The 23,621-nt window shown below is 35.5% G+C and overlaps 1 protein-coding gene across 1 annotated transcript in view; it reads right to left on the bottom strand.

The window, feature by feature from the left end:
• crfb4 (cytokine receptor family member b4) overlaps window positions 1-20,700 on the bottom strand; it is a 62,071-nt gene extending 41,371 nt beyond the window's left edge. The window contains exons 1-4 of the mRNA XM_056464917.1: window positions 20,498-20,700; window positions 14,381-14,507; window positions 6,052-6,218; window positions 2,503-2,657 (exon numbers count right to left, since the gene is read on the bottom strand). Coding sequence (XP_056320892.1) covers window positions 2,503-2,657; window positions 6,052-6,218; window positions 14,381-14,507; window positions 20,498-20,558 — 510 coding nt within the window. The 5' untranslated portion in view covers window positions 20,559-20,700. The remainder of the gene's footprint in view (window positions 1-2,502; window positions 2,658-6,051; window positions 6,219-14,380; window positions 14,508-20,497) is intronic.
• Window positions 20,701-23,621: the final 2,921 nt, after the last annotated feature.

The raw sequence follows: 23,621 nt of genomic DNA on the forward strand, positions 1-23,621 counted from the left end.
CATCTTGTGAGCTAGTAGCAGATTGGCGCTTACCCATGCGTGAGATGGAGGGCTGGTTGTGGCCACTTTGTGAGATGGAGGACTGGAGTTGGCCATCTTGTGAGCTGGAGAAATAGAGGCGGCCATCTTGTGAGCTGGAAGACTGGAGACAGCCATCTTGTGAGCTGGAGAAATGGAGGCAGCCATCTTGTGAGCTAGAAGACTGGAGAAGGCCCTTACATGGCTTGAGCAGGCCCTGGTGTGGCTTGAGCAGGCCATAGCATGGCTTGAGCGTGCCCTGTTGTGGCTGGAGCAGGCCCTTGCTTGGCTGGAGTAGGCCCTGGCGTGGTGGGAGCTGAGGTTTGGCCGTGTTCTTCCACTAGACCCGCAGTGAGAGAAGAACCACTGATCAATAATGCACAGTCAATGTACTGGGCCAGTGAAAAAAATATTTTTCCCCCTGGCAGCCTTGAGCTCCGTGGTTCATTAAGTCCATATCTAAAAATGTCCTTTAAAGCCACTTCATTAAAATCCACCAGGTAACAAAGTTCACAAAAATCAGAAACATAGTGCTCAATTGTCCTCTGGCCTTGAGCCAGTTAAAAAATTTTGGCTACTGGGTTCATGGCTGGGTCTAGTTTTCTGTAGCTTGCAGGCTTGAAACTTCTGCTGGATTCAAGGGAGGTGAAATATTTTGTAACGAGGTTTCTGAGGCTGTGTTAGATTCCATGTGCAGAAGTTTATTAAAGGGGTTAGGCAGAGACATCAACGAATAAACAGGCAAAAAGTCGACAACATGTAAGCAGTCCAATCCAATAACAATCACAGGGGCAAGTCCAGACGATGTAGTGAGAGTGCAGGCAGAGGTTCAGTATAACAAAAATCAGTCCAAAACAGATCAACAAACACAGGGGCAAATCCAAAAGACATGGTGAGAAGGCAGGCAAAAGTTCAAGGCAACAATAAGCAGTCCAAAACAGAGCAAGAGGGCAAAGACAGATAACGTACTTGATCAAGGCAGGCAGGGTCATACACAGGCAGGCAGTCATAAAAGTCTCTTGGAACAATGCTTGGTAATGCAGGTGAACAGTGATGCGCGCTTTGCCGGGAGAATTCTATGGATTACCTAGCAAGACAACATTTGTTTTCAAAATGAGTTGGAAAGTTCACCTCCAAGCTTTATGCAGGTATGTCTCTCTCTCATGTATTAATGTATTCAAGCTGCGTGTGGTCTTGTGGGCATGTTCGCATAAAAACTAATGAGATCAGACTGAGAAACTAAACATAGACTATGTTTACATGGACACCAATTATTCCATTTTAATGCGATTAAGACAATACTCTGATTAAGAGTCTACCATGTAAAAAGTGATTTTTTATTAATTTAAACAGATTAATATCCTAATCGAACTAAAGAGAAATCGAATTAAGACATGTGGAGTATGCCGATTTTAGTCGCATTATTGAAGTGCAGTACAGACATGTAAACACCTTAATTAAACTATTACCGTCATGTTGGGCTTTTTGTCACGTTTTGAGACAGGATAGTCCACACACACCCCCACACACACGGCTGTTTGACATTCTTTGCGCCTACCGAGTCAGTGCAGACCACAGACACCTGCATCATGAAATGCTGAGGTTTTTTTCTTTCATTCAGCATGCAGTATGAACTTCCATTAAATCAACAGTCTTCCACCAGTTCATAGTTGCATCCCGTTTGTCACGGGAGGTATGCCCAAATGAAAGTGAAAGTACCAAACTGTAATTAAAGTTGACAAATTAATAATGAAGCACCTGAAATTACATGAAACTCCGGAGGAAATGCGGATAGCATGGTGACAAAATGATCATGAAAGAAACATTCAAAAAGAAACTCATGTAAACTCCTTAATCTTATTATTGTCTTAATTAGATTAAGGCAATTAATTTGATTACAGATGTCAATGTAAATATAGTCATTGTGTTGGTTTCATACTGATTACTTTATCAAGCAATTATTGTTTTCAACATGCACTCACAGCATTTAAAAGTAGACACTTCAAGCTTTCTATAGATACATGTCTCATGTCTGTGTGTTTAGTTTTCGCTGAGATTCAGCGCATTTTACTGACATAATTTTTAAAAAAGTTCACGGAGAGAGAAATTAAAGTATGCGTACACTCTTTGTTTTCCTTATTTTGCAAAAGCACACGTTTGTTGTTTTTGTGAGTGTAAACAAAAAAAAAGTAGACGCCTAACAGATTTGATTAATGTATTGCTCTTATCTGTACGATCAAAACTGAAAGTGTAATTTACATTCTTTTTGGTGTTATGAGGTGAATACATGTCAAAACGTGTATACGCGGTCTTCGACCCCTGGGGGTTAAACACCTGGGGAGTTTATATTCTTGTTGTGATGTAAAAGACAATAGTTTTAAAGTAAACATAAAGTATAATATACTAAGTGGAGGGAGCCACATTTTTTTTCCAAATCCAAAAAAAAAAAAAAAATTTAAATACATTTCAGGATACATTCTTTACCTTTTTTGATTCTCCTTTTTTCCAAAAATGTATGAGGTAAAAAATATTCCCAAAGACGTCCCTCAGGTTTTTTCTTTTCATCGGAGGATCAGTGATATCAACTTCTGTTTGTCCATTGTTGCTTCTCAGTTCTACATGAGGAGCACTAATCTCAGCTGAAGACACACAGCAATGTTTTATTAAAACATAGAACTAAAACATATTAATTTAAAATAAAAAATAAATGAAAATGTTTAAGTATTAATAAAAACCAATGTTTCATATATAGTGGAGTCATAAAGTTTATACATTTCACTTTTTTGCAGCCTTTTTACATTTTTTCATATAGAAATAAGAGTGACTCGAATTGTCTTATCAACTTCCTGAGTTTTGCTTTTCTATAATTTAGAAAAGTCACCTTCCTGCAAAGTGGTACAGTCTTATGCAAAATTTTAGCCACCCCATGATAAATAACAGATTTTGGTGATTTTTTATTTAAAAAAGATGTTAACACTGTCTCTCTTGGAAATGTAAGGAATGCACAATGTTTCGCAAACTGATGCATTGTAATTTCTTATGCCATACATTAAACAAAAATAAAAACACGATTATGGCACTGTACAAAAGTTTGGCAGACATCACATAAAATATTAATTATAATATAAATATTAATTATAATATATATATATATATATATATATATATATATATATATATATATATATATATATATATATATACACACACACATACATATATAATATATATATATATATATATATATATATATATATATATATATATATATATATATATATATATATATATGTATATTTATATATGTATCATGTTTATATATTTATATTTAATTATAATAATTATATTTATATATTTATATATGTATCATGTATGTATGTATATATATATATATATACATATATATACATATATATATATATATATATATATATATATATATATATATATATATATATATATATATATATATACATACATATATATACATATATATATACATGCATATATATATATTTATATATAAATATAATTATATTTAAATATATTTAATTATATTATTAAATATATTTATATTTAATTATAATAATTATATTTATATATTTATATATGTATCATGTATGTATGTATGTATGTATATATATATATATATATATATATATATATATATATATATATATATATATATATATATATATACATGCATATATATACATGCATATATACATATACATATATATATATATATATATATATATATATATATATATATATATATATATATATATATATACATATATATATATACATATATATATATATATATATATACATATACATATACACACACATGCATATATACATATATATATATATATATATATACATATATATATATATATATATATATATATATATATATATATATATATATATATATATATATATATATATATATGTATATATGCATGTGTGTGTATATGTATATGTATATATATATATATATATGCATCTGTGTGTATATGTATATATATGTATATATGTATATGTATATATATATATATATATATATATATATATATATATATATATATATATATATATATATATATATATATGTATATATGCATGTGTGTGTATATGTATATATATGTATATATATGTATATATATATATATATATATATATATATATATATATATATATATATATATATATATATATATATATATATATGTATGTATATAGTTTAGGAAATTGTATTGAAAAACTGTATTGGGCACTGTGATGGCCATTCCAAAATCTTCATTCCACAGTGGATTTCGAGGTATGGTTAGGGTTATTGTCCTGTTGTAAGCCATACTCTTTTCAGCATCAGCGTTTTTACAGATGGTGAGATGTTTGCTGGGGCGACACGTTGGCTTGGTGGTTAAGCTGGGTGAGTTGTTTAGAGTTTGCATGTTCTCCCTGTGTTCGCGTGGGTTTCACCTGGGTGCTCCAGTTTCCCCCACAGTCCAAAGACATGCAGTACAGGTGAACTAAAAAAACTAAATTGGCCATAGTGTAATGCGTTTGCATGTGAGAGAGTATGGGTGTTTCCCAGTAATGGGTTGCAGCTGAAAATGCATCCACTCTGTAAAACATATTCTGGATAAGTTGGTGTCTTATTCCACTTTACTATCCCTGATAAATAAAGGGAAGGAAAATAAGCCGAAGGAAATGAGATATTTGCTTTTAGAATTTGCTGGTATTTGCAGCCCTTGATTCTAAAATGCATCATGCTTCTGTGGATGTTCTGCTTCATACCTCTGACATTGGATTTTTTGATGGAGATGCAAGTAAAGTATTCTTCTCCTGACTCTTCCATGAAGGTCTTGTCTGTGCAAGAATCGCTGCGCAGTGTAATGGTGCACCACCACTCCTGAGTCTGCTAAATCTTTCGGTAGGTTTTTTTGCAGTCAAATGGGGGTTTTGATTTATCAGTCTGACCAGCATACAAGCAATTCTCTCCAGGAGTATTCTTGGTCTTCCAGATCTCATCTTGACCTCCACCATCCCCCTGAACTGTCATCTTTTAATTACATTTCTCACTGTGGAAACTGCAAGCTGACAATGCTTTGCTATCTTCTTGTAGACTTCTCAGGCATTGTGGGGATCAATAACTTTAATTTTTAGAGTCTTACACTGCTGCTGCTTAGAGGAACCCATGGTTGTTGAGTGTCCACAAGTGTGTGCACAAGGTTTGAAGAGGTAAAGTATTGGTAAAGCTTTAAAATTGGCATTTACTAATTACAACAGTTGCTATGCATCAGATCTAACAAGCTGATTAAGGTCTAAAACTTAAGTGCCAAAACTTTTGCACAGTGTCATTTTAATATTTTTATTTTTTATTTATGTTGAAATTATGGAATAAGAGGTAACTATGCATCAATGTTTGCTTCAAAATATTGTGCATTTTTTCCATTTCTTTTCAAATAAAAAAATCACCAAAATTTGTTATTTATCAAGGATTGGCACAACTTTTTCATTACACTGTATATCATTTGAAAGTCTGTTTGAGGTCATATTTGATTCCAAGGTTTTGATCAACATTTTTTAATCAACGTTTTCTTATTTAAGATAACTAATATTACATTTCAATTATTCCCTGTGAGGTGCAAATTACTCATTCCTTTCTTGCTTTTTAATAAACAATTTATTTCTTAGAGATGCTTAGACATCCATAGAGATGCATAGAGCAGACAAAAGCAACCTCCAGAAAATGTAGCTGTTGAAATTAAAATCTTAGTAATCCTGAACTAAATGTATAGGTTAGTAGCCAGACATAGATTATTTAAGTTTTCTTTTAGAATGTAGATTTATGTGGGAAAATCAATCAATAAAAAATAACTTTGGAATAAAACTGAAACATTACAAAATGTTACAAATGTACAAATGTTTGAACCATTATAGTAATATTTTTGTAAAAATCTGTCTTACTTTAAAATATTTCTGCTCCAAACAAAGTCAAATTTAACATAACAAGGTACTCACTTATTTTGTCCACTGCAACTTGTTTAGTCTCCACCCAATCAGAGGTCTCTCCATCTAGTTCTGTCCGAACACGAAGTTGGTACGAACCAAAAATGGCAACAATGTCAGTAAAGTCACATGTTAGCGATGAGCTGTTTTGACAAACTGGCTCATAACCCCTCCACCCTCTAAAAATAAAAAAAGAATAAACAACAATTAATACTTCAACTTTATTTATATAGCATTTATAGGTGATTGTCTTCAGAAACAGTTTTTTGTTGTGCAGGTTGAAAGTCTCTTCACATTCCAATAGTAATGATTAAAGTAAATGATCTAAATGTATTTATTTGTATTTTTATATTCTGGGTAAGGCATAAAACAAAAAAATGTTCATCCAATTAAATATTGTAGGGCCAACAATTCCCATAATTCTGATAGATAGGCCAAACTGTCTGTCAGCAAATGTAGTTTGTACAACTGTGCACCTCTGTTCATGCAGACCCGTCATTTGCACATACACACGCTGCCGCGCATTCATGTGGACATAAGACGAGAGAGAGAGAGCAGTAAAAACAGATGCTGAATCAAAACTTTTTAAAATCCTGAATCAATATCAGAGTTATGTTTGCACGCTGGAGGAAGGATGACACCATGGCTGAAGTATTACTTTTAGACAGGAAATGTTATGTCCACACAGAAATGCCAACTGACCCAGCCGAGGCTTAAACCAGTGACCTTCTTGCTGTGAACGTGCAACCCACTGTGCCACCGTGCGGCAGAAGTGTTGTTCAGCCATTGAAATCTTTCATAAGGTACCTTTTACAGCATCAATAATGTAGATTTTTGTTTAGTTTAACAACAAAACACAAGTACATAGCTCCATTCTGCCTAGCCTGCTTTACTGAGGCGAAGTTGGTTTTATATTCACATTTTTTTCTTTTTGAACAGTGACAACCTGTGATGCGCTCCCTATATTGTTTACCATGTTACTTTGAATATTCTGTCTGAAATAGCATGCAAGTATGGCTTAGTAATAAATGTAATACCTTCACACCGCCGGCCAAGCACTAAACAGAGTCGCTTTAGGACAGCATGTGAGAGAGGGTTGTCTGCTGTCAACTTTAAGGTACGCTTGTTTCGGGTTTCTGGAGGAGTGGCTTTGGATGGCAGGGGAGGGACTGTGCTTCAAAGATATTATGCTAACCAGTTAACATTGTGGCACATCCAGGGGCGGATTGGCCATCTGGCAATTCTGGCAAATGCCAAAAGGGCCAGACCATTTTTTAAATGTGGGCCGGTCAGGTTTTTTATATGTATTGTTTTAACATGCAGGCAGCTTTTATCTCTTGTGAATATGATGATGATGATGATGATGATAGTGATGATAATGATAATAATAATAATAATAAATGTTAAGCATTTAACGCAATCAGTGACGACCGGCTGGTTTTGTGATGGGCCAACATAATCAGAGGTTACACGGATGTAAGCTAAATCTGGCAAGAATGTCAGCTAATTGTCAGAGATGAGCTGTAAAAAAAAGGCAAGGCAGTGCCGAAAAGCTCAGAGAAAGCAAAAAAAGGCTCTAAAATCAGACGCTGCCAAATGCATAAATTTATCTGAAATATTCTTGAAAGGTGTCAATTCGGCTACTGCATTGGAGGACAGTAGAGCGCGGTAGAGAAGGTAAGAAGACAACAGAAAATATACTTCTAAGTCATTATACTAAAATATACTAAGTAATTTTCATGCCATTCCTGCTACTTCTGACAGTTTTTGACAGCAACCTACTCTGTGTTTAACAGTTGTAAGCTTAGCGTAGAACTCCCGTACATTTTAAAATGTCATTATCAGTAGAAAACGGGAAATTTAGGGTATACAGTCTGCTGCATGCTACAAGCAATATAGTCTAACAGGCAAAAGAACTTATAGCTATAGCCTCTAATTAACGATGAATTAACCCTTATGATAGGATTAACTGGTGAATGTGTTTCACACACACACACACACACACACACACACACACACACACACACACACACACACACACACATGGAGATGCAGCACTAGCAACACTTCAGCATACTTTTATTCCCAAACAAATATATATCACAAACAATTAAAAAGTGTACACATCTGCTGGTACACAAACAAATATTGCTGCTTTTTTGCTATATATTCTATTCCTTTTTGTGCTACTTTTATTACTTAATTGTATTAATGTGTATTCCAATGTTGAGAACAGTCAGTTAGAAAACATTTTGCTGCAATCTTTACATCATATAATGCGTTTATTAGCTAGGATGTTGCTGGAATCAGTGCAGCCAGAGACTGCTCTGTCAATACCAGTGCTGTGAGAAAGGATGCTACGGTAGGCCTAGTCAGGGAGGAGTATGGTAGAGGTAGGAAAAATAAAACAGTTACACACTGTAACAAGCAACAAAAATCAGTCCAAGGCACTCAAAAGATGTGGAAAAAAATATTTAAAATCCTTTATTCACATGGATAATCTTTTAAAAACTTTCAAAACTTTCAGCCTTCAACAGCGATCAGGTGCGTTTAGAGTTTCACTGTTACCCTGATGAAGGCAGCTCCCTGCCTAAATCTTTTATTATTTCTTACATAGTTTTTACTGTGTGTAATGTTATTTATACTGTATATACTATGTATAAACTTGTTATAAATGGGTTGTTTTTGTTCCAGTCACAAACATTAAATGTTTAAATATCTATTACATATGGTACTGCTTATATTATTTCACTATCTGTACACCAATATAAGTAGTGAATGTGCATGTCCGTCAGTGGGGCTGTGTCGGTGTGGTAATGGCTACAGTGCCAGGGCTAAATTTTTGTCCAAGTCCGCCCCTGGGTACATCACCTACTGCACCTTTAAAGCACTGTGTTATTTTGTAGATTTTGTAGCCTTCTTAACCCTTCTGGCTAGGCGATTAATTCTTCAGAACTGGAAGAGCTCTTACCCTCCTTCTCACACTTGGCAAAAAAAAAAAAAAGTTTTTTTCTCTGTATGTAAGATTGCAATAGTGTTTTTTTACTTTATTTTTTTTCAGATTTTTTTTCTTTTATCAAAATACTCTTCAGGGTATTTGCTTATTGCTACATGCTTATTTTGTCCTTTTTGTATATGTTTGTAATGTGTTTTACAATGTATAAATAAAACAGTAAAAAACACTGTGTAAAACTAAGACTACATTAAAACAATTTGATAAAAAGGAAAATGTGAATATGCACTGCTGAATATCAAAAGCTATTTTAAATAAATAAGTTTTAAGTTTGAATTTAACCCTCATGGGGCATTTTGGGGCCCATAAGATGTTTTGACATTGCCCTGACATTCTTATTTCAGCTACTTATTACATAGTACTGGATACCATGTATTTTTTTTTTTTTTCGTATTCATCACAAACTGGACTACAACAATATGTGAAAAAACAATTTATGTACATGTTGTGTTTTTTAGAAAAAAATATGCGTGGTTAGTAGGTTTTGGAGATTTTTTTTTAGCTGAAATAAGGTATAAAATACCAGACTGAATGGGCCTTACATTTGAGTAACATTTGAGTCTTGTAGGCTAGAATATTTACTTCACAATTATGTGAAAATTATTTAGTTCTCTCATTCATAGAAAACATTACAATGATTTATAATTTGTAAAGTCTATTTTAGGTCATCTTAGCTGTATGCGTAGGAGTGATAATGGTCATAAATAATTCACACCTGGAAAGACAAAAGACACTCCCCCACTGGCTAATGTTCACCCATCAAGAGCATTGAAAAGCAATGTCCAACTGTAAAAGTTAGCCCAAACTAAGGCCCCGTTTACACTTATATGTTTTAGTTTTAAAACGCAGTATATTTATATATATGTTTATTTATTTATTTTTATTTTTTCCCAAATAATGCAGCTTTAGTTAACTCTTTCCAAACTTTTGACTAGTTCAGCTACAGTAAAATATATAAAAAGTCAAATAAATATCTCCCGTGAGGTTAAATGGGTCATAATTACAACTTATTCCTGTGAATGAAAAAGAAATAGCCTTTCTGTGTGAAAATAGCCGCTGTGTCTGTTTGTGGGTGTGCACAAGTTCAGGCAGCTATCATCAACGTTTGTATCAATGGTGGACACAGGAAGAGTCGGCGTGATGCACGCTCTGCCGGAAGAAATTCTATGGATTACCTAGCGAGATAACATTTGTATTCAAAATGATTTGGAAAGTGTACCTTCCAAGCTTTATATGCAAGTATGTCTCGTGTATATCTATCATGCATTTGTGGAGATTCCACAGTTTTTTCTGACCACAGTTTACGAGCACATCTCACGTGGACAATTGGAATAACAAAGCCACATGAGCATGGTTGCATTAAAAATAATGCGTTCGGACTGAGAAACTAGACATAGTGTTGGTTTCATACTGAGGGTTAAACAGTGACACACACTTGTGAATGTGCATAGTTCAGTAGAGAGTGCATTCCACAATTTTGGGTCTACCACTGCAAAAGATTGATCACCCTATTGCTTATACCTGGATCGAGGGACCTCAGCAACATTCGGCCTGCAGCCCTGTTAGGTTTATGAACATTTAAAATCTCACATAAATATGAAGGTTGAAGACTTTTGTCACAGCAAAAATGCTAACTCTAACCACTTTTGTGACACTTACTGCACAGCAATTTCAACTCAGGCACCCTCTGCCATCAGCTCTGCTGTAAGACCTAGTCCTCTGAGAAAAGCTATAATGTACAGTCCATAATCAGAAAGCCCTTAAATCATCGTCACATCAATTGTGTTGTGAATTCTATTCATCTAAGAGTGGATATTTTCTATGAAGAGGAGATTGATCTTTTGGTCTTGGAGGGGTCTACCGTGGACATCATCCTAGGGCAGCCATGCAGTTTTTCTGAATGTATTCCAGAATGTCCTGTCAAGAATAGGTCATTGCCATAGAGAGTCCTGTTGAGCAGTGTTCAGAGAAGATTCCTTACTGCTACAAAGATTTAAGACATTTTCTGCCCCAGAAGAGCCACTTAATTACCACCACACAGGCCATGGGACTGTGCGATCGACCTGGTCAAGGGTGAGCCAGTGCCCCAAGGACATGTCTGCCCCATATCCATTCCCAAAATGAAGGCCATGGAGGAGTATGTAGAGGAGGCCCTAGCTCAACATTTGTCCCTCTACATCCCATGCCCTGTCTATCTTTTTCTTTGTGGCCAAGAAAGATGGGGGACTCTGACCCTGCATCGATTGAGCTCTCAATAACATCACAATTAAGAATCGTTACTCACTTCCCCTCATCCCGGCTGCACTTGAACATCTTCGTGGGACTTGTATATTCACTAAACTTGACCTCAGAAGTGCTTACACCTTCATCAGAATCCAAGAGGGTCGCGAATGGAAGCCTTTTTCACCCCGAGTGGCCAGTATGAACATTGGGTGATGCCCTATGTATTAGCTAATGTCCCCTCTATCTTCCAAGACTTCCTGAATGAGGTACTTTGTGACTTCCCATTCAAGTCAGTTCTTGTATATATCGATGACATCATTATCTATTCCAGAAATCCAGCAAAACAATAAACAGCACGTGAGAGTAGTCTTGTCCCATCTCTGCAAGCATAATCTGTTCTTGAAAGCTGAAAAATGTGTGTTTTATCAGGAAACTATCCACTTCCTCTGATTTTTCTTTTCTGCAGCCGGGGTCAAGATGGACGAGCCCTAGCTCAACATTTGTCCCTCTACATCCCATGCCCTGTCTATCTTTTTCTTTGTGGCCAAGAAAGATGGGGGACTCTGACCCTGCATCGATTGAGCTCTCAATAACATCACAATTAAGAATCGTTACTCACTTCCCCTCATCCCGGCTGCACTTGAACATCTTCGTGGGACTTGTATATTCACTAAACTTGACCTCAGAAGTGCTTACACCTTCATCAGAATCCAAGAGGGTCGCGAATGGAAGCCTTTTTCACCCCGAGTGGCCAGTATGAACATTGGGTGATGCCCTATGTATTAGCTAATGTCCCCTCTATCTTCCAAGACTTCCTGAATGAGGTACTTTGTGACTTCCCATTCAAGTCAGTTCTTGTATATATCGATGACATCATTATCTATTCCAGAAATCCAGCAAAACAATAAACAGCACGTGAGAGTAGTCTTGTCCCATCTCTGCAAGCATAATCTGTTCTTGAAAGCTGAAAAATGTGTGTTTCATCAGGAAACTATCCACTTCCTCTGATTTTTCTTTTCTGCAGCCGGGGTCAAGATGGACGAGCCCTAGCTCAACATTTGTCCCTCTACATCCCATGCCCTGTCTATCTTTTTCTTTGTGGCCAAGAAAGATGGGGGACTCTGACCCTGCATCGATTGAGCTCTCAATAACATCACAATTAAGAATCGTTACTCACTTCCCCTCATCCCGGCTGCACTTGAACATCTTCGTGGGACTTGTATATTCACTAAACTTGACCTCAGAAGTGCTTACACCTTCATCAGAATCCAAGAGGGTCGCGAATGGAAGCCTTTTTCACCCCGAGTGGCCAGTATGAACATTGGGTGATGCCCTATGTATTAGCTAATGTTCCCTCTATCTTCCAAGACTTCCTGAATGAGGTACTTTGTGACTTCCCATTCAAGTCAGTTCTTGTATATATCGATGAAATCATTATCTATTCCAGAAATCCAGCAAAACAATAAACAGCACGTGAGAGTAGTCTTGTCCCATCTCTGCAAGCATAATCTGTTCTTGAAAGCTGAAAAATGTGTGTTTCATCAGGAAACTATCCACTTCCTCTGATTTTTCTTTTCTGCAGCCGGGGTCAAGATGGACGAGCGGAAGGTGGACGCCATCTTTTCTTGGCCACAGCCTAAATCTTCAAGGAACTCCAGCATTTCCTTGGGTTTGCCAACTTTTACAGAAATTTCAGCAAGGACTTCAGTAGAATCACTTGTCATCTCACCAGTCTACTCCGTGGCAAACCCAAGTCACTCATTTGGACAGAAGCAGCTATGACTTCCTTCCAAACCCTCAAGAAGGCATTTACCCAGGCCCCCCTCCTAGTCCACCCTGATCCTGAACTCCCATTTACTGTTGAGGTGGACACATCCACCACCTGAGAGCGGGCCATTCTATCCTAGCGGCAGGGGGTGCCATCCCGACTCCATCGGTGTGACTTCTTTTCCCGCAAGTTCAGCCTGGCGGAGTCTAATTATGGTGTTGGGCACCGTGAGCTCCTAGCTATCAAGCTTGACCTCAAAGAGTGGAGGCATTGGTTGGAGGGGTCTAAACATCCATTTACTGTGTTCACCGATCATAAGAATCTCCAGTATCTACATAAAGCTCAGCAATTAAATCCACAACAAGTGAGGTAGGCGTTATTCTGTACGAGATTTAACTTTACCATCTCATATCTCCCTGGTTGTAAGAACACCAAAGCAGATGTCCTGTCCAGGCTACATAGCCCTGAAGAGACCTTGAATGAACCCGAGCCAATCATCCCTCCAAGTCTCATTGTGAGTCCCATAGAATGGGAGACACCTCCAGCTTCTGAGAATGCCTGGTGCCCTCCTGGTCTTTAGTTCCTTCCACAGTCACAACGTATACCCATCATTGAATCTGTACACTCCTCTCTGGGCACTGGCCACCCTGGGGCCAACGAGACCTTCTTGCCACTGAGAGACCATTTCTGGTGACCAGGAATGGCCCAGGACGTGAGAAGGTTTGTGCAGGGGTGAAAAGAGTCTTCACAGAATTTACCTAAAGGAAAGCATGCCCCTGCCAGTCCCAAATCGCCCCTGGTCACATCTTGGAGTCGATTTCATGACTGATCGATCAGTCTCCTAATGTCACAGCCAGGCCAGGTTCTCCCCACTCCCAATCACATTCACATCGTTCACAGTCACTCCAATCAGGTCGCACACAGCCTCATATTTCTTCTTCTAAACCTTTCAGTACACAATTGAAAGTGCATTTGCATGATTGTTTCCTTTTGATTGTTCAGGTGTGAACAAATCTGACTTTTGACTGTTTTCAGAAAATAAATTCCACCAATGCACTTAAAAAAAAAGAATATTATACTGGTATGAAGTAATTTATTTGCACTTTTAAACTGTCAAAACACAAACAAATATTTTAACAACAATCAACAAAGCAAATATCAGTGAATCATGGTTCTTTTGTCACCATCTCTGATTTATCAATTACTTCACAATAAAACAGATACAAAATATGTGACAAGTCAGGGCATTTAAACAGTTTTGTTTAGCATGGGACTTTTGTCAAGCTGCATTTGTTAAAACCATCTAGTACGTTTATTAGCATTGAAAAGTAACTTACTTCAGTTCAGCAGTGTAGTTAAATGGTTGATTTTTAGTTGTTTGTGGTGGATCCCACTCCAAAACTAATCCCAGGTTTATAGAGATTACTCTCACATTCTCCGGGACTGGCACATTTTCTGACAACACTAAAATACACAAACATAACATTAAACGACATGTCTAGCACAAAATATTTCCCAAAATCAGCCAATGATATGCCTTAATTTGCTATATGTTTATTATTACATGCAGGGCTGCCAATTTTTGGTTTTTAGCTTGGAGTAAGTATTACTCCTCTACCCTATTATGTGTCGGTATCATAGGAGGGGAATAACTGAAGATTGGGGTGGTGGTTGGTGATCATAAGGGGGTAATCAGTGAGAGTGGATTCTTGGCATGAGAATACTGCCAATTGAGTCTTACGCCGAATGCAAGAGAAATAGCTGCCATGTTATATAGCTGTCAGATATACTTGATTCTTACTGAGTCGTCGCTATTGAAATGTTAAAACTCAAGTCAATATTTATTGCAACTATTTACAGTGATTCCATGTTAATAATACGGGTATCATTATCGTTAGTTTTGTTTAAGTTACTTCAAAAATTAATTATTCATTCATTCATTTTCTTTTTGGCTTAGTCCCTTTATTCATCAGGCGTTGCCACAGCGGAATGAACCGCCAACTTATCCAGCATATGTTTTATGCAGCATGTTTAATGCCCTTCCAGCTGCAACCCATCACTGGGAAACACCCATACACTCTCATTCACACACATACACTACGGACAATTTAGCTTACCCAGTTCAGCTATAGCGCATATCTATGGACTGTAGACGAAAACCAGAGCACCCGGAAGAAAAAGAAATTATGCAACTCACATAAAGAAAATAAAAGACAAATTTATTTTGTATTTTTGGGAGCAAGTCAACAATCATTGAAAATAGTATGCTGCACAATGCTAGGACCAGCCAGATTAAACGGCAGTATAGTGTACAATGCAAAAGCATCTTTGCTTAAGAAATTAGTTGGAATAAAATATCAGTCCTTAAGAACAGTATGTGGAGCCTTCTGCAGATAATCATTCTCAGTGCAACAATACAGTATATAAGACAAAAATATTTAATAATACCCCAGTCTACACAGACTGGTCAAAAACTCCAGACTCCCATTACACGGCGATAGCAGGATGTATATAAAGAGTTTATTTGCAAAAAGTGATAACTTCCATGGTTTCCGCTACATTCATTTTTCCATGACGGGGCGCCACACCAAAATTCATTCCGTCACGGCTACATTGCAGCTTCTCATTCAAAACATTCAGTCGTTTTTTTAAATAGTGAGTTATAAATCGCACCAAAACATATTGAAAGGTAAGTGAATTATGACAGCGCAAATTTTTCTGTAACTGTAGAAGTGCTGTGCGTTATTTGTTTAACCCTTTAAGGTGACATGCTGACTGACAGGTGCGTGATGCATGAGACCAGCAAACACGACGTAGCTTTCAGTTAAGATGAACACGGTTTCCATAATTATACTTTATTTATAGATAAAGGTCTTTGGTTCTGCATACAATGACTTTATCTTGCTGGAGTTTATAGCCGTTTCACTTTACTTCAGGAATCTAATAAATGTTGGAGACATACTTGTTAACGCAGCAAACAATCCTTGTTAACTTGAAACGCAATAAATCGCACTTCAGCAGCATTTATTTGAGAGCGCACAAGAAAATCTGCACTTGAGCAGCTAGCCTATTTAAGACCGTGTAAGACGTTTTGTGCACGAAGAGAGGAAATCGGCGCGCAAGCAAAGAGATTTGCATGCTCGTATAACATAAATGCAATCTCGACTTGTAATACTGTGCTCAGGACATTTGCCATTAAAATAACGCCACAGGTAGTTGGTAGATCTGTATAAAAGGCCCAACAGAGTCTGCTGCCACAGCTGGAAAAAATCCTAGAGGAAACACTGACATTTTTTTTTTGAGATATCATGTTCAATATGCATTGAAGAGTACAACTGCAAAAACATGACTTGTGGATATTACTAAAACTGGAGATTTTTGTTGTTTTTAGAAATCATGTTTTTACATTAAGTATAGAAGATATAAATTACAAAAAACTACATTTATTGAACAAATAAAATTATCTCTTCATATATGACTTTTAAATTTAAGACTGTTAAAAGATTGTTGCAGTTTCACTGGCCACGCAATGGATGGAAACACAATGAAAAGATATAGTACTATATTCCAACTCATTTTCTGCATTACATGGTTTTTACAGTGGTTAAGGAGATCATCTTCAACACAGGACTTTCTGTATGAAATTTTTCCAAAATTGATTCTAAAATGAATGAGAAAGTCAGTTTAATGGTGAAGGGATTGATCAAATATGCCCATTGATAGAAGTGTTTCGAAGAAATGGCATGCTCCTTTGTAAAAATATTTTTTGTATTTTCAAAATACAAAATTTTATTTTTATACATTTGGGGCTGCTGTATTTTGTAGTAGGGATGCTCAAAATAACCGATTAACCATTAAGGGTGCGTTTGTAACCAATTAATGTTATCAGTTAAATTATTTTAAAATATATAATTTTAAAGTTTGGCTCCATAAGGGGCTGATCACAGCGAACACGCTTTTTGCGTTGAGAGGCACATCTTTTGAATGGTTTACTACCAGCCGCGAGTGTTATGCGCACTGCTTATGTGCCCTGAAAGTAGGATATTGCTGGTCACAGTTTGACACAGACAAGTTGATGCCAAACCAGCACTGATGCTGACAGCCTCTGTCCTGGATCTGCGTCATAAACTCAACAATAGGCTATTGATGATTTAGTGTACAAACAACAAACCAACCTTTTTTCCATTTGGAAAATTACAGTTATTAATAGTTCTTATAAAATATCCATTTTTTTTAAATAGCCATCATAGCCTACTCTACGAATCAAACAAATCCAAAGATTTTCTTGATTTTTGTATAATGAATAACTCTGCACCAAACTGAGGCTTTCATTTTATAGCTTATAAAACATGTATGCAAATTAATGAAACATCATATGTAAACAACAAAATTGTTATATGCTATAGTAGCCTATACTTTACAAGTCAACATATGAGCCTCGTCATTTTCTTTCATCACACGCACTGCGCGCACATGAACCGCGAGTGAGAAGAAATAAAAACACACAGACATAAGGTAAAATCAGATGTTCAAGACATAATCTTTTATGACTTATATAAAAAAATTTGACAGAGGCTTGTAATATAAGAATTAGTGTGGACTATTAATTAAATGCATAGGTCTATTTTCTGTAGCCTGCTATTTTTATTTGATGGAAGAAAAAAAAAATTCATTTGATGGAAAAAATGCTGGGGTTTTTATTTTGTAATGTAAATTTGTAATTTAAGTGAAAAAATATCTAGGGCAGGACTATTTATTCTTTTTATTTAGTTTATTCTGTTTTCTATGCTGTTGGAAACACTGCAGGTGTGTGAAGATGTTCTGTTGTTAATATGTTTGCGTGTTAAAATAAATCAGTATTTCAAAATGCAATATTTAATGTGTCAGACACAAAGTAGATACATCAATTTTTTTATTATTAAATAATAGCCTAGTTTAATATTAATCTGACCAGCGAACCGTTAATATTCGGTTAACGAGCAGCAGTTGTCGGTTGGCAAAATTAACTGGAATAAGCGTCCCTATTTTGTAGTTTATTTTTATACATGTAAAACTGATGCATTTGGTATTTTATTTTAAAATACATTTTAGTGTGTTTTTGCCCAACCCTGACCGGGTGTAATGTATTCAAGATCCGTGTGCACTAGATGAGAGCTATTATTCATTTTTGTCACTTTTTAAATCAGATATAGTCTATATTAAAAAAAAAAAAACATGTTTCTATTTATAATGTGTAATAACAAAAAATATTTTTAATGCGGTTTCTACATTCCCTCCAAAATTTGTAGCGGTCTGTTTTTCTTGTATTCATTCATTCATTCTTTCACAAATGGTGAATGCACAGAAAATAAAGGCTCTTGCTTTTGCACTCCTTTATTTCTGACACCGCGAGAATCAGCTTTTCTCCCATGGTGCGCAACAAAACTGAAAATTCTGTTGCCGCTTTTCAACTGCACATGACATTCGGATACAACTGTCAGTGCTTTTCAGTTTTGTTGTGCACTCACAATGTCCTAAATAAAGGAGGGCATTTTAATAAAAGCATAGAACTACAAATCTGCCGGTAAATGGACTACAAGGTCCGGAAAACAGGAGCACCCAGAGGAAACCCAGACAAACAAAGGGGGAACATGCAAACTCCACACAGAAATGCTAACTGGCCCAGTAGAGACTCGAATCAGCGGCCTTCTTGCTGTGAGATGAAAGTGCTGACCACTGAGTCACCATGGCACCCGGAAACAGCATTAATAAAAAAAAATTATCACTCATTTATGAATAGAAATGCGTTTTTGAATATAGACTATTACTGATTCAAAAAGTAGCAAAAAAATAACAAACAAGCTACTAATAATTCTCATCCCATGCACACAGATCTGGAGTACATCACATCCGGTTGGCCAGCCACATACAGTCTAGTCGCAAAAGTTTAAATATTTTAACAGATCAGCAGATCAAATAGGATCTCAATTTTCCACATACGAAGATGATCGGAACTCTACGCAGCTACCGGACTACTCACCATTGGAAATAAATAACTTCCAGTCTGTTTCTTGTTGTTTGTCGTTTGCAGTGAAAAGGTAGTCTAACATTGTAATACTGTAATTTTTTACATTGTAATACTGTAATGTGATTCATTTATTTTAAATGACAGCAACTACCAGTAAAATACATCATAATACATTTTGCAAGTAATTTGTCCTATGTGACCTTTAATTATGTCATCTGAGTATAACAGGCTGCTGTCTCTTGTTTCATATGAACACAGCTGGTGTTATATTGCAGTAATACTAATAGTTATCAATTATATTTTTAAATGTTTTAAATCTAAACAGTACTCAGGGTTCCAGACTGTGATTAAATTCACGATTTGCAGCCAGTATGACTAAGCTACATTTTGAAAGAAAAATAAACAAATGTTTGTTTTATGTGAGGCTGCTTTGACACAATCTACATTGTATAAGCGCTATACAAATAAAGGTGAATTGAATTGAATTGTTAGCCTACATCTGTGAAATAGGCCTACATTGAAAAGCATTTTGTTACAGAGCTTTCTAGTATAATCCACAAATGTTTTAAGTTTAAAGACAAAAAAAAAAAAGTGCCATTATTTTCCAAATGTGAAAACAGTGTGGTTGTACTGTACAGTATTTTTGTTTGTTAATATGTCAGCTGTGCATTTTTATTTGTACTAATTTTTTTTGTTTTACATAACAAATGTCAAACTATAATGATACTGAAGTGAGGTTGTAATAGCTACAGTAAACTATGGGTGGGGGTTGTGAATCTGACTGCCACACAGATTCTGTTTTTCATAATGAAAATAAATTTACATCTGGATGTAAACTTACACTTCTTCTATTTTGAACTTAGACTACAGTCGTATATTTCTGAGACAAAAAAAAAGCCCTTGGTCTCTTTAGTCATCTGGGGTCACCACAGCGGAATGAATTGCCAACTTATCCAGCATATGTTTTACGCAGCGAATGCCCTTCCAGCTGCAACCCATCACTGGGAAACATCCATACACACTCATTCAATTTAGCTTACCCAATTCACCTTTACCACATGTCTTTGGACTGTGGGGGAAACCGGAGTACCCAGAGGAAACCCACGCGAACATGCAAACTCCTCACAGAAATGCCAACTGACCCAGGCGAGGATCGAACCAGCGACCTTCTTGCTGTGAGGCGATTGTCGTGAACATCGTGAATACAAAATTAATTAATTATAAGGTTTACATGGCGGCGAAAAAGTTTGAGGCACACACATATCTAGAAAACAGTTTGACTCTGTAAATGCTGCCGTTTGAATCGTCCATTAACATAAAACAGGAAGTTAAGCGAACTGTTAGACTGGTTTCCCTGTGATACGAACAGATATACAGTTTTAAAACCCATACGTGAAGTATCACTCGACAACAATACCTTGTATAACCTCTAACAAATAAAACTTACCTGTGCTGACACCGACGATATAAAACAATAAGACAATAGAAAAACCGAAAAAAACGGACATTCTTCCTCAATTTTACAGAATCCCTTGTATGAAGTGTGCACGCTGAGAACTCGTATGTCACTTGTGAACGAGGAAGAGGAATAAGCTAGTTCTAAAAAAGAAAGGGAAAGGAAGAAAAGTCAACATGTACGTAGCGTACGTTTACAAGAAACCCCGTGCAAGGGGAGGTGTCAAACTGTAAAGCAGACAAAGGTTTCATCTTCAGAAGGGTTTTATTATATTCATGTACACATTTTTTGTCATAATGTACAGGGACAGAAGGACCAAAAAGGGCACAAAGAAATCAACTTAATTATTTATTAAATTGCCTGAATTAAATTTTTAATTCAGAAAACGTCTTTCTGTTGTTATTTTTAAAGTATTTCAATGACCTTACAAAAATATACAAAATAAACATTATCTCTTCTGTGAATGTAATCAAGTTATACAATAATTGTGCCAAATTTAAAAAGGTCTTATTCGTTCCTTTTTAAAACATGGACACAATTTTTGTTTTTAATTATTCTACAGAAGAAATTCACAGATGAGTGATGTAAATAATATCCTAATATCCAGTGGCGGATCTAGGAATTTTTAAAAGCAGGGGCCAAGGTGGGGCAAGTTATTTAATTGGTGCTAGGACTGACAGATTATTGGGAGGATTTCTGTGATGACACACTTGTAGAGTTAGAGAACGTTGTAGGTTTATTAGTAGTAAACAGACAACACAAAAGTTAAGGTGTGCACCTTAACCATTGTTAGACACAGGATTACAACTGGAATATAGGTAAACAATGTCCGTAGAGGTATAAGGATTTTGTTACATGCAGCAATTTGCTAATTACTGTTGCTGTAATAATTGTCATAAATAAGAATTGGTGTATGAGTGATAAGAACTTGTGTCGTTTAATGAATATTTATATTAGTATGATTTCATAAATTTCTAGCAGACTACTAAACATAATAAAATAGTCTTTTTTTTTCTTGAAATGAGCAGAGAATTGGCCTAATACCCTTTTAGAATTTTTTAGAACATATAACTGTTCTTAACCTATCAAAAACATATATTAATATATAGGGGTCATTCCTTGGCAGCTGTATTGATTATATTTTTAAATAGCCTACACAATTTAAACTTAAAAAAAAAAAAAATCTTAGGCATTAAAGCCTTATATTATTTTCTGTTTTATTCTTATTTAGACAACTTTTTTAACCCCTTAACGAACAAAACTTTTTAATAATAAAAAGTTGTTAATAATAGTATTTTACAAAGCTTTTGCTATAAAACTAACATTTACCTATTGCTCACATGTCCCTCAAATCAGTTTAATGGCTAAAATATAACATTTTTGATATGTTTTAGTTTATGTGATTTAAGTTACAAATTATGCATCTATGGTCTCTTAATTTTCCTAAAAATGTTTTAAATTTAGATGTCTTACCCAAACCATATATTTACACCCTTAACATTAAGGGACAGTAACAGGATTGAGGGGACACTTTAATTTCAATTTGTTTTAATTACATCTAACCAAAACACTGTTATTTATTTTAGTAAAACATTTAACTAAGGCATTCATCACACTGACATGCTGATCTACTCTTTTCAAGCACAACCATCTCTAGGGTTTACAGAGAATGGTCAGAAAAAGAAAAATATATAGTGAGCGGCAGTTATGTGGCCGCAATTGCCTTGTTAATGCCAGAGGTGGATAATGGCCAGACTGGTTCCAGAAAGGCAACAGTAACTCAAATAACCAAAAACGTTGCCTGGTACCTTTGGGATGTGGTGGAACAGGAGATTCCTATCATGGATGTGCAAATCTGCAGCAACTGCATGATGCTATCATGTCAATATGGAACCAAATCTCTGAGGAATATTTCCAGTACCTTGTTGAATCGATGAACACAGTTCTGAAGGCAAAAGGGGGTCCAACCCTAAGGTATACCTAATAAAGTGTATATGTGTGTGTGTGTAATATATATATATATATATATATATATATATATATACATATATATATATATATATATATACATATATATATATATATATATATATATACATATATATATATATATATATATATATATATATATATATATATATATATATATATATATATATATATGACTAGGACCTATACACTCTCGTTAACACATACACTTTGGCCAATTTAGCTTACCCAATTCACCTATAGTCCATATCTTTGGATTTGTGGGGCAAACCGGAGCACCTGGAGGAAACCCACGAGGAGAACATGCAAACTCCACACAGAAATGCCAACTGACCCAGCCGAGGCTCGAACTAGCGACCTTCTTGCTGAAGCAACACCGCTAGCCACTGCGCCACCACGCCACCCTCTAGAATTTCAATATTTAAAAATTGTTAATAAATGTATAACGAGCAAAACTCAAAGTGTTATGCAAGCAAAAACAGCAGTAAGGAAAATATGCAGGTATTTTTTGCAGTTCTAAATTATTTAACAAAAGGTGGCTCACTAAATTTGTAATGATTGGTAATTTTGTTACATTTTGCTAAACTTGCCGCCAATTGGACGCTAGGTGGTGCTATGGGCTCTTTATTAGGGGTGACTTCACCGACTCCAGAATCTTTTTTATAACTGACTACGTCAAGAAATACAATGCACGTCAAGTACAACAAATGTAAAGAAAATTTCAAAGGCTGGGGGGAGATACATATAATATATCACAGGAATACATTAAATGATATACAGGCTTGTACAATTCGCATAGCTTTTTGATTTTTTGGAGGGTAATATGGACTCAATTAAATGCTTCACTTCATTTTTAAATGCAATAAAATTTAGATTTTTTCCTACAAATGTACACGTATGCATATGAAATTTGGCCATTAAAATAAAGAAATTAATTAAAAAAAATGTATGGGTCTTTTTGTCTCTAGAGTTTTCAAAAATTCATTAGAGAACATCTTTCCAATGTAAAGTAATATTTCAATAAATTCAAGAAAAATGACACATAAGGCCAATACCAAAATAAATGAACAGCGCTCTGATTCCAATATGCTACAGTTTTGTTGTTTATACAACATGCATATTTTAG

Source organism: Danio aesculapii, chromosome 9 (assembly GCF_903798145.1).
Source record: "Danio aesculapii chromosome 9, fDanAes4.1, whole genome shotgun sequence".
In the NCBI taxonomy this organism is placed as follows: Eukaryota; Metazoa; Chordata; class Actinopteri; order Cypriniformes; family Danionidae; genus Danio; species Danio aesculapii.